The sequence below is a fragment of the Acanthaster planci genome, linkage group LG09, assembly GCF_054643075.1.
Source record: "Acanthaster planci isolate LZ-2023a linkage group LG09, COTS_SCS, whole genome shotgun sequence".
Classification (NCBI taxonomy): domain Eukaryota; kingdom Metazoa; phylum Echinodermata; class Asteroidea; order Valvatida; family Acanthasteridae; genus Acanthaster; species Acanthaster planci.
This window is the reverse complement of record NC_141785.1, coordinates 59,411-72,113: the sequence shown is the minus strand read 5'-3', so window position 1 is coordinate 72,113 and position 12,703 is coordinate 59,411. Positions and strand designations below refer to the sequence as shown.

The following is a 12,703-nucleotide window of genomic DNA, read 5'->3' as shown; positions in this document are numbered from 1 at the left end:
ATATTTGATGCAAAGGTTAAGAGTTAAGTCAGTTTCCCCATCAGTGACTTTTTGCCCTTTTGCATCCCAAGAGTGAAATATGGAACAGTCACCAATTGACCAATCAGAGAAAAGTACCAAGACTCGGTGAGAATTGTATGATGCCATAATTTTAGGAAGAACTTGAACTGAGTAATCAGCAGCAACAAGGACACAGCTTTATACAGTTTGTTGATTCACCTTTATTTTTTAAGAGCTATGGCTTTGAGTGACATTCTTGAAGAATGACTCACTCTAATGAAATTACCAAAATACTGGTCCCAAATGCATTCATTATCTCATGCATGAGTGCCCATCACGCACACGTCATACTGCTCAGGCTGGTTGAAAGCAGCAATGCCTACTACCATGACTACCAGGCAAGGGTAATCTATCGCTAAGACATGATATCGCCATATTCATATCCTCTTTGCTTGTTAACTCTCCCTAAACAATTTTGATCATCAATCTCCATTTTTTTATTCTGGTCTATGATAAAAATAGAAACTGTTTCTTAAATCATGGAAGTTATTTCAAGAAAAGAAAGCACCATGAACTGAAGATTTTCTAGAAATTAATGTTAATCTTGCAAAATTTTCCATTGTCTCCAGCTTTGTAAACCATCTCGATAGTTTTGCAGTCTTAAAAAATGAAATCTAACGAAATTTTCCGTGTGTTTGTTTAAAACCCTGATGAAGACATGGTGTGTGATCGTGTTCTGAGACAGTGTTCTTGGGTCACGTTCCCGTTCGAGCGGGAGAACACGAAACCCGCGTCTAGAACAGGCCGCCCAAACTCGACCTATATGTACATACACCGTACATGCACCCAGTAGGCGCTCAGGCGCTATCACCTCACGAATCGCTATCACGGGGCCGGGAACTATTCGTGTGGTGATAGCGCCCTCTAACAGTGTACAGTACGTGCGTTGTTCGAGCGCGAGTCGCGGAATAACTACTGGAAGGTCTTGGAACCAAGACTATCTATTTCAATACGCAAAAACACAGTGGAGACCATTTAAAAAGTTTTTTAAATTTTGGATTTGTTTCAACGTGTCGCCCTTAATAGTGAAACTACTCGCAGCCTAATGTATTAAATCATTATAGAAATATATCCAAATCCGTATCATTTGCACACAGTTTTAAGCTTCAGCAGCAAGACGGGAATTTATTTTGCTAAAACATCTGAAGTTAAAAATTAGGAGGAGGCGAGATGATTACAAAACCACGGTTTAGAAAAACCCACTCTTATTGGCGGAAACGCAGTCGTATTTCCCTGTCTCCCAAGGCTGTGTGGCAAGGTAAATGGTCATGGCAACCTGACGGTTATGTTTCGGCCGTACAATGACGTCATACCCGGTACATCCCGATAGCCTTACTCCCCGTTTGTGAGACTCGCTAAAAATTTAGGTACACGTTTGTTTCCCAGTCACCCCAAACATGGTTTTAAGGAGAGAGTAGTAAGTATTAAGATCACGTTTTTACATTTTATTCTTAGTATTCATCGATCCTGGGATTATTGTGTGGCAAATTTAGAGAAGTGTTGTTTCGAGTTAGGAATGCACGTGACGTAGTAGCCCAGGTGAATCGTGGACTCCCCTCATCAGACCATAGACTATGCATAGATCTGGAGGAGAAAAAACTCCTCTAAGTCTAGTAGGGTCATACTCCGGAGGTAGTCCAGGAAATGAAGGGTCTTAAAAGGGCGACATATCTTATAACTAATATTTTCATCATATCTACTTGTAAAAGAAGCCAATTTTTCATGCCTGCCATACTGCAAATCCTTAATTTTGGGGTTGAAAAATTCCGCATACTACCACAGAGGAAAAAAAAGGTTGGAAGTAATGTTCTGGCCTTAATTAAATAAGCCTTTTTTCATGTTTCATTTGCGCATGCTCAGAAGATTTAACAGAGGAGAACAAATTCATGACAACAATGTTGTGCACAATTTTGACGAATGGCTGCTCCCGACATTGTTGTAGATAATTTGTTCCCCTCAAGCTTTGTTCTCTTACTCGCATGGCCCCCATAGGGGTGCTTAAATTAACATAGCAACGGAACGAGAAATTGTTCTCAAGTTCATACAAGTGTGGATGCGCAACTCTTCATCGTACGAAAATCCGAGCTACGTACTGTACAGGCAAAAAGCATGTGCAATGTGATTCTCAATCCCGAGTATACGCAACATCATGGGTGAGGCTGTGTCAACTCGCCCCCTGACCGACTTGCCCCTTACCGACTCGCCCCTTTCCAACTCGCCCCCTCGTAAACTCGCCCCCTGACCGACTCGCCTCTTACCAACTCGCCTCCTGACCGACTCGCCCCCTGGCCGACTCGCCCCCTTGGAATGTCAAGCAAATATGGCCGGCCCAATTTATTAAAAAAAAAAAAAAAAAACAATGGTTCTAACCAACGACGCAACACGAACGACTCACGGACAGTGATGGATATTTGGACATCACCACTAATCACTTATTTATTCAAACACTTCCTACGTCATGACTGTTTTTCCCTGACGTCATGACACTGACAGTGTATGCTGGGATATAATTCAATATGGCCGATCAACAATGTGATCCTTGATGACTGTACTCACCGAATAAATCAGTATTTAGTGTTAATTGTGAACTAATAAATGCATCCTTTGAAGTTATCGGAACCTGAAAGTGTGTAGCGACCGTTACACCCTTTGTCATAAATCATGTCTCCTTAACACTTCCGTAGGTTTGCGTCGCCGGGCATTATGCCCAATATGTACCATTTTTTTATCTGAAATAGTTTGCAAAGTTAATTAATATTGTAGGGTGTTGGTGTTGTGGCGCAAGAAATCCCATAGACAATACACAGGAAACGCTGCGCCATGGCCAATACACACGATAATACTGAATTAGTTTTACCAATATAAAAAAAAATTGTTACCCCCAATTTCACACAAAGGGAATATCCACCAAGCTTTAAACAAGCTCAACTTTGAGTGCCAGCTGCAAACCTAGAACCTATTTTTAAGGGTGGCAAACACCGATTCCATCTCGGACTGATTGTAAGATTGTAATTTTTTTTAAAATGGTGAATGGGCCGGCCATACATGCTTGGCAAACTTAGGGGGCGAGTCGGTCAGGAGGCGAGTCGGTCAGGGGGCGAGTCGGTAAAGGGGCGAGTTGGCTAGGGGGCAAGTTGGTAAGGGGCGAGTCGGCTAGGGGACAAGTCGGTCAGGGGGCGAGTTGGTAAGGGGCGAGCTGGTAAGGGGCGAGTCGGCCAGGGGGGAGTTGACCTACAATCGGCTGTGGCATGTGTTAGTGACATTTTCCCGCTGCGGGAAGCTGAATTTATATAAGTCTCCGTGATATTTGCTGCAATAAGCCTTTTGCGAGTTGACTTTGACCCAAATCTGGTAAACTGAGTTCTTTAAATTCACGTGAACAAAACAACTTTAATTCTTATTACCGAAAATGGGTCACTTGGGAGACATTCCCTTAGGAACGTGTACAAAATTTTTTCAAACTTTACCGTCCCATAATTCAATATTCCCTAATCCGATCTTAACTAAACTTTGCATGTTTTCCTTTCAGACCCTAATCTATCATCTCTCAAAATTTTGACGGTAAAAATTTTCCTCCTTTTGGTAGTTGGAGTAATAGGGAGACATTGAAATGTCTCCCTAATGACTGATGTCTCCTAATGTTGAAAAATTTACCACAAAATGTCTCCCAAGTGACCTATTTGGAAATATTCTCCTTACTAAAACCACTGTTGCTTGCATGTATGTCATGATTCAGGGCAAGTTTTTGCTTAGTTACATAAGAGACGCCTTGCAACAATACACTGTTCTCAATGGAAAAGAAGGGCACAAAGGAACCAGCCCATTCCAGAAATAGTGGTCGCTATTCGAAAGCTTGCCCCGAATCACGAGGTATAGCAACAGTGTCTTTAAGTCTGGGGAATTCAATTGTTATGTTTATGTGCAGTCAGATAACTCAGTGCACAAGATTTTATTCAAATTTAATTCGAAAATGGCTTATTACATGTACATTGCAAGCCTTGGTGTAATGTGTCCATTGGTTGACTTAAAAAAGACCATCAAAAGTTGTGCACAATATGCGATAAAAGTTTTGGTGACTCCTGGCATGATCTAACAAGGCGTTGGCAAATTCTATCGTGAGCGATTTTAGGACTTATTTTTGTATTTTTAATGAACTAGACTGTTGGGTTATGATTGTCAATTATGACGATTAACCATGATCCCTTGAGCCTTAAATAATGCCGTTCACATTTGTAGACTTTTTGAAAGGGTACATCATTAGCTTAAGGGATCCACTGCCCAATTTCTTATTTATTTATTTATTTATTTATTTAGGGTGAGCCAAATCAGTAAACATATTGGTTTCCATTCGGGCCCTGTGTGTTTCAGTTAAAAACATTAAAAGTATTAAAACTAAATTACAACATAAAATCACAATAACAAAACTAATATAAAATATACGTAAATTAGAAATGACAATGTACATGCCATGCATATTTGATACGTAATACACATGTTCCTATAATTGTGCCTTACTCTCTATTTTTATTTTTATTTTATCTATTACTCGATGTTTTGCTCTTTTGTACAAGTAATACAAAGAGTAAAACATCGAGTAATATATTAATGAAAATAAAATTAGAGAGTAAGGCACAAATATAGGAACATGTGTATTATGTAAACAATAGTTGAAAAAGCTCAGTTTTAAAAACTGGAAGAGACTCAATTTGTCTGAGAGTATTGGGTAGATCGTTCCACATTTTAGCCCCAGAAACAGCAAAGCTCGAGCGCAGGCTTTCCGTCTTGGCAAAGGGAACCTTCAGAGCAAGGTTATTATTTTGCCTTGTGCAGCTGTTAGTACATTTGGAGAATAGCTCTGCCATATACTCTAGACACAAATGGTACATGCACTTATACACTAGAATTTTTTTTTTTAAACAAATCCTATCGGCAAAACTTGACCATTTCAGTTCATTAAACATATCAGTAGAAGCAGTTTGGTATGGACAACCAAGAATTAATCTGGCAGCTCTTTTCAACATTCTGTTCAACTCACAGTGTGCATGGTAACGGTCTCCCCAAACAGTACTGCAATAATCCAAAGTCAGTAATGCATAAGTTTGAACTAAAGTATGTACCGGTAGACTGCTTTTAGGGATGTTGTGGCAAATTCTACTTAACATGGCTAGTTTGGAGGAAATTTCTTTTTAATATAATCAACATGGGGAGACCATGTGAGTGTTTCGTCGATTATAACACCTACATGTAAACAAGTTATAGGAGGTGACTTGTTCAACTATATCGCTATTTATAACAATGTTAAGGTCAGTAGAGGTGATCGTTTGTTTTGAGCAGATAATCATAGACTTGGTTGTGGCAGCATTAATTATCAACTTATTTTGGACGGCCCAATCATAGATATTAGCCATGGCTGTGTTGAGGCTATGCTCAATTTCGTCTCGGGTGGAGGAGCTACATGTTATTGTTGAGTCGTCCGCGTACATGTACAGCCGGCAGTTTTTAGGGAAGCATGGAGATATATCACTGGTATAGATTATAAATAACAGGGGTCCCAAAATGTGGAAGGCCAGTTCTGAGAGGGAGAGCCTCTGAGCAACAATTCCTTATGCAGACAGATTGTTTGCGGTTGGCAAGATAGGACCTAAACCAAGTGATAGCCGAAGCTGACAAAGACATCGAATGTAGCTTCTCCACTAAAATACTGTGATCTGCTGTATCAAAGGCCTTACTCAAATCAATGAATACAGTACCAGTAATTTTGGTGAGCTCTATGGCGTGAAGACAATTATTCATCAGTCCATGCAGAGTGGTCTCTGGTGAATGCAAGGGTCTGAAGCCTGATTGACAAGGGGGAATCATACTGTTTTCATCAAGATATGAATACAAATCATCGTGAACTGCTCTCTCCAGAATTTTGGAGACAATCAGAAGAATGGAAATCGGCCGATAGTTATTAATACAACATTTATCTCCATCTCCACCTCTTGACATAGCTCAAACAAGAACATGAACTTCAACCTACAAAACAAGCCAATGAATTTGAAGCCCATTGACAAAGATGTTTAGGGACATTGACAAATTGAAACATTGACTAAAAAATAAGAAAGCACTCAGGATTGTGGGGGACTCCAAAAATATTTTGTGAAAGGTATTAGCTGTTTCTTGTGAGGCAAATAAAAGTAGGCTGACTCCTATACTTGCACTTTACAGCTAAAGAACAGATGCATTTACGTCTACAAGTATGAAAAACTGCAACATTGTCTGTTAGTGTATTTTTCTCGATTTTACAGTCTGTGGTTCTTTCTGCAGTTCCTTTACCCTTCCCCCGCAGCCGGAAAGATACATGTACAAACATAAAGAACATATAAACATGATATTGGTTTCTTTGACAAGGTAAACCAAGAACAAATTAGTGTAAACTTTGGTCATTTTATACAGAAGTCCCAGAACTTGAACATCAGTCGTAATGTAATGAAGACTGGTGTCCAACCTGGGCTAAGGCTAGGCAATGTTGGACACATTGCATTTTATCCCCATGCATATGGGATTGCACTTTCAAGGAAGGAAGGCTTGCCATCATGGCCATACGAGTACATCATAGACCTGTGTACATGAGATTGTTGAGACCAGAGATCCCGTGTGTGCGTGGAAAATAAATGGTGGAATTTTTAAGACAAGGTAGTCCAAGTAACTTAGATTCTACAAATTTTTTAAAACAAAAAGGCCTTTTAAACATTTGGCGTTAGAGTCCAAGTACCATTCATAGGCTTTCCCTTCCGTGAATTCATTTCACTCAAAATAGTTCAAGCTTTGTCGTACCCAGAATCAAAATTCTATGACTTTAATCCCCCCCGGCCCGTAGTCCTGAAACTGTCTAGTGCACCCAATTTAGGATTTGACGCAAATTATTTAGTTGTGGTAAGGTTTAGTGTCATTTTGACCTAATTGCTTATGATTTTATTGCTTAATTTCTTGCAGAGACCATTTCACACGTACCACCATTGTGAATTGAATGTGATCCCTGTACCCTCCCCCAGTCCATTTCAATATGTCAGAACCAGAAATGAGGGCGCCAGTACTTGCAGCTTTGTGAGATGCATGAATTGTTGCGTTGGTGAAAACGTTGTCACTTGGAAAACAAAGGCCCTTCTCCCAAATGAACAAAATCAGTTTGTAAGGTGTTCTGTAATGGATTTCCTGTTGTTCCCATTTTCCTGTCTCCCTCGAAGTATGCATGGACTGAGACTTGCAGATCTAATGGTACGTTTTCCAGCCATACATTTGGTGACAGTTTACTTGTTCATATTCTTTAATTTCTCATAATGTTTGTTTCTTTTCATCCAGTCGGATTGTTCTACCATTGACCGTGGAAGAGGTAAGCAGTGCACATATATGCATCTACTTCTATTTATCTCACTCAATTTTATTAAAATTCACCATTTTTACATGTGTGTGACACTTACATGGAGTCACCGTCAAAAAAATGAAGTTTTCAGATTATAGTATTCCAATTGTAGCTTCAGTGCATCTTTTTAAATGCACATCTGATTGGAGACTTTGGGCCTGTTTGTTTCACACTGCTCTGGATCTTAATCATTGATTCCATGCTAGTTTGCTCCATGCTTTAGCCCTAACCCCCTAGGCCTTTTTTGCTAGGGACCCACCCCAATCCTCCAAAATCCAATTTTGGGGTTGAAACAATTGGATTCTCTCTCAATCCTCCGAAATCCACCAAACTTTGTTGAAAATGTTACTTGGAGATGTGCCTACTGCCTCAGTCCTTCAAAATCCTCTGGCAATTCCTGTCATTATGTTGAGGCAGTGCAAATGGCATTCTTGAGCAGTGCGGTTGATTCAAAAGAAATATCAGGCTGATTTTATGCATGACTAAGCAAAACTTAAACAAGGTCTAGCCCACGACCTTCATGCATGTCATCCTTTGCAATCAACCATGCACTTTTGCCATTCACCCTCAATCTTCCAAAACTGCCTGAAGGATTTTGGGGGATTGAGGAGGGTTAGCATCAGGTGGGTTCTGGTGTCTGTGAACCAATGACGGATCACTTATCATGATCCGGTGAAACAAACAGGCCCTTTGAGACACTTGGTGGCGGCGAACGTAACGGTCCTTTTCCACAGTTGTGTGCATGCTCAGAACTAGCAGCACATGCCCACAAATTGCGCATGCACAAATTGTGCTACGAAACTGTTTCATGTGGATCCGACGTGGATTCTCTGTCACCAATACCTGCCTAATGGTAAGCACAAGCCAGCTTTGAGATCACTGATCGAGATCCATGTGAAACAAACATGCCCCGTGTCTTCCATTGGATATATACATTATGAATGTGTGTCTAGTCGCCAACAATTGAAGGCAAATCTGGCTCATTTATTGATGGAATTACTTAAGGTTTGAAAGTTTCTTCAAATATTGAAGTTTATAACCCTTTGCATACTTCAGTCTCAAGTAAGTACATGTACAACCTTCTGTTGACCTTTAACCACTTGTCGATTGATGATGTGTAAACATGTACATGTACCATCTTCCTTATTTGTTCCACGGAGGATATGTGCACTCATTTAAGAATTCCTTTTTCTTTCATTTCTGTGGTTGATGTATTGAGGCATCGTGCTTGGTTTGGTCAAAACAAGGAAGATGATCCTACATGTGGACGCTCCTTTTAAGTGGAAATGCCTTTCTTGAGTAATTAGAATTGAATTGGGGAGCCCACACCTTACACAAAACAACTACCATAAGGGAATTAAAGCTCTCTTTTGTTGGGTAAACCGATTTGCTAGAGAGCAAAATGATACAAAGGAGATAAGGTTACAAAATTCCAAGTAGCAACTCCTTCATATCAAAACAATTAGCAAAAAATACACATAGCCACAGGTAACACGTACTGTACATGTATACATGTACATGTATGCTACAGACCTTTTGTATGTGAACCATTTGATGTATGGACACCCGTCACAATTTTTACCGGGGCAGTTGAAAAACGACTGAATAGAAGAATTTGGGGAAAAGAATGAAACTACTGATGCCCTAATTCATGAGTTGTGTCTCCATTCATACATGTATTTTAGGGGCACCAGAAATAATTTGCAACAAACACTCAGGTCCCCAGCAGCTTTTTCGGGGAAAAAACCCAACATTAAATGGCATTCATACCTCATTACACTGTACTTGGTACATGTGCATGTATGGGAATACCACATGTACATGGCCACCAATCCATTCACTCTTCTTCTGTCTAATAATGATTTCAGCAATTTTCTTTAAATGGTAAAGAAGCAGTATGAATGGTGCGATCATGGTCTATTACTTCCTTGAATGAGTCCAACCTAGGGGCGGATCCAGGATTTTCCGAAAGGGGGGGCATGATCCCAGATTTTCCCAAAGAAGGAATGTGAACTGAAGCAGTAATGGTGAAATGCCCATGCGTCGTGGGGTCTGGAGCTAATTTGGATACTAGGCACTCCCCGGTGCAATTTCAGATAGTATGACACCTCTATATGCATTTGGGCAAATCAAGGTCAAAGGTCATGTATTGCATAATTTTTCGGTGGTACATAATTTTGTTAACCTGTATCTCAAAAACTAGCCGACCGAATAATGTAAAATTTCAGGTCTGGGAGTTTTTCAAGGAATCCAATCAGCACACTGAATTTCATTTCAATCTGCGACAGTTAGGTCCAAAAGCATGTTGAATTGACATGGAATGACCCCCCCCCGTAACCATGGCGATACCTGTTGCTAGTGGTACTGGATACCCAAAGGGGCGTCATGGGCACTTTGGTAACTATGAAACCAAAAGTCCATCAAGATGCCTCATACATGTACATGTAAATATACACATGTACATGTAGTTTCAAAAATGAAGGTGCATTCCAAGAACCCTTTAAAGCGAACATGTACAAACTTAAGTACCGGTATGTATGTTCTTGTATTTACATGTACGGGGTACATTTGAGCAATGCTTTCAATTTATCACAGTATTTATAAGCCTATCACACATCCATCACAGGAAGGGCTGAAAGGGTTCTTGCATTACACTAGTCAGTTTATCGCAGCATGCACACACAAGCCTATCGCAAATCCATCACACAGACTGTTGAAAAATCCATTCCTTCTTTACTGTACGTTCTTCATTGTTCATTTCTTATTACTGATGCTAGACTTAAGGGCCTACATGTACTTGTGATGGATTTGTAATGCACTCGACGACACATGTACAATTTTAATACACAGTCAAGTCAACAGGCTGCTGTTATGCATGCATGTACATGTACATGTGTACATGTACATACATGTACGGCACATATTTGTGATAAAATGCTTCATGAAATAATAACCCAAGTTAGGTTTGGTTCTTCGTTTCAATTCAGTCATTTGGGAAGGACCAAAATCTCAAACAAATCGAATGAAATGGAAGGAAAATGTGCCTGTGGTACAAATTATGTCGTTTAATACCAGATGTACATGTATAGAAGTCCATCATGCTTTGTAATCGTAATTAAATGCTGTGCAGTTTAGATTAGATGAATAAATTTGTTACAAATTCATGGATCTTGACCAGCTTGTCAACATACGTACATACATGTACATGTACATACATATTTGCACCTGTAGTGTGTGTTTGCAAAGTGTTCGTGTATGCATGCACGTGTACATGTGCTCTTTTCCAATACATGTACCTGTAGTAGTCGGACTTTGGTCAGCCCTTCCCGACTCCCCCCCCCCTTGGCCTGTCTTGCTGCCAGTTACATGTACATATAACCTGTGTAATTATCAGTCAATGTTATCTCCTTGCTCCTACTGGAAGGGGTAACTGTCATGGTCTTGAGGATAGGGATGGAGTGTTTAATCAAGGATTATGACCAAGCTGATTAATTGAGCATGCTGTGTGATATACATGTACATGTATGCAGCTGCCACCTGTACTGTCAGATCCAGCTATGGTATTCCTCCTGTGACAGGCTTTTAATTTTTTTTACATATTTCTCAGAAGCCATTTATTATTTTGTATTAGCTGATGTACAGCTCTACTTTCACACATTCATTGTTGTTCAAATAAATTCTATTCAGACGATGACAAAGACCTTACCTGTACATGTATGTCAAATATATGTAGGCAATCAGTCCATCCCAGACTCCTGTAATTCTATCCCAGCACATTTTCACCAACAAGAGCTGGGGGGGGGGAGGTGGAATATACCACCTGATGTCCCTGTCATTTTCTCAAACTGATATTTCGTCCCAGTAGTTTCCTGTGTCCTTGCAAAACACCAACTTTTCCGAGAACGGTCTGCCAAAAATGTCATTTTTCCCATTAACACTCTCAATGCAAGAAAGTCTATACATGTGTGAGTTCTGAACTTCAAATGGCCGTAGGCTTCACAGAGTACTCATGAGTATGTTTAATGTACATTCAAGTTTGAAAAAGATTGGGATAGCCAAATCTACCCCTCCCTCCTCTGAAAAGCCCAGCTCCTTCAGGGTTAAGGGCCATAGGAATGAGGAAATTGTGCACCCGAGTTTGTCTGAACGACACTGATACATGTAAATGTCAGCAGTCTAATCCCTTAATAATAGAAAGATTCCCTTGTGTACATATGTAGAATGCTGGAAAGGGAAGGTTTAATGGTGAATGTGCCATTGGCAGAATGCTGTACTCATATATATTGCATATGTTCTTGTATGATATTAGGTGCCTATTAATGTTGCAAATAATGCCTTGTACTGTGTAGAGTTGATTTGTCATTCCAGAGATTGTTACATTAGCCAGTCCTCCTGTCACCACCTGTGTCTTTACATATATTATGCATTTATGCACCTTACTGATTCACCTCATGCCATGCATTTCCTCTTGCGCATACATGTACATGTACATGCACACGTGTACATTGTACCGGTACATGTGTACATACATGTATGCACTGGACCTTTCTCTGTGTTACTTGTACATCGCACGCACACATGTACATTTTTTTGTACTACCGGTAGCTGCTTTCAAATGCATGATCCAAAATAAATGTAATCTATTGACATATGAAGCTTTTGTGAAGTGAATGGAATGATTGTGTGTTTGTTTTTTTATTTTCATTGCGTGATGGCTCTGTTTGCTGAAATGAACCAATTGCATACATGTACCAGTACACTGTACACACATAAATTTATTTCATATCGGTAGCCAATGCTTTAAATAGCGCCTTAATCAGTCAAAAATATGACCAAAGTTTTGCTAATGCGATCACATTTTCACCGTACAGTCGCCATTTGCGACTGGCGTGTAAGACATGTAAGATAGCTAGAAAACTGCATGTCCTTGAGTTGGGTTAGGCCCTATGCTTAAAAATAAAAAAAAAACCGATTTGTACTCAAAATTCGTTCCAGAAAAGTAGAAATTGCAGCGCAAGTCACATCATGAATTTGAAGCTAACTGTGTGCGCTGTACATGTACGTATACGATACTGAACATGTATCGTGATTACACGTACGTGTTGGTTCCCAACTAAACCTACATTGTTGATGCACTGTATACGGACACCAGGACCATGTTACAAACCACGGCATGGACTCCATTTTTTGCTGCTTTTTTGGCCTGAAACAGCCCATGCTGGAATTAAAGGGTGTCGC

At 40.0% G+C, this 12,703-nt stretch overlaps 1 protein-coding gene across 1 annotated transcript in view; it reads left to right on the top strand.

Moving 5' to 3' along the window:
* The first annotated feature begins 1,327 nt into the window (after positions 1 to 1,327).
* LOC110982291 (phosphatidylinositol transfer protein beta isoform-like) overlaps positions 1,328 to 12,703 on the top strand; it is a 30,816-nt gene continuing 19,440 nt past the window's right edge. The window contains exons 1-2 of the mRNA XM_087140995.1: positions 1,328 to 1,477; positions 7,405 to 7,435. Of these exons, the coding sequence (XP_086997121.1) occupies positions 1,458 to 1,477; positions 7,405 to 7,435 (51 nt within the window). The 5' untranslated portion in view covers positions 1,328 to 1,457. The remainder of the gene's footprint in view (positions 1,478 to 7,404; positions 7,436 to 12,703) is intronic.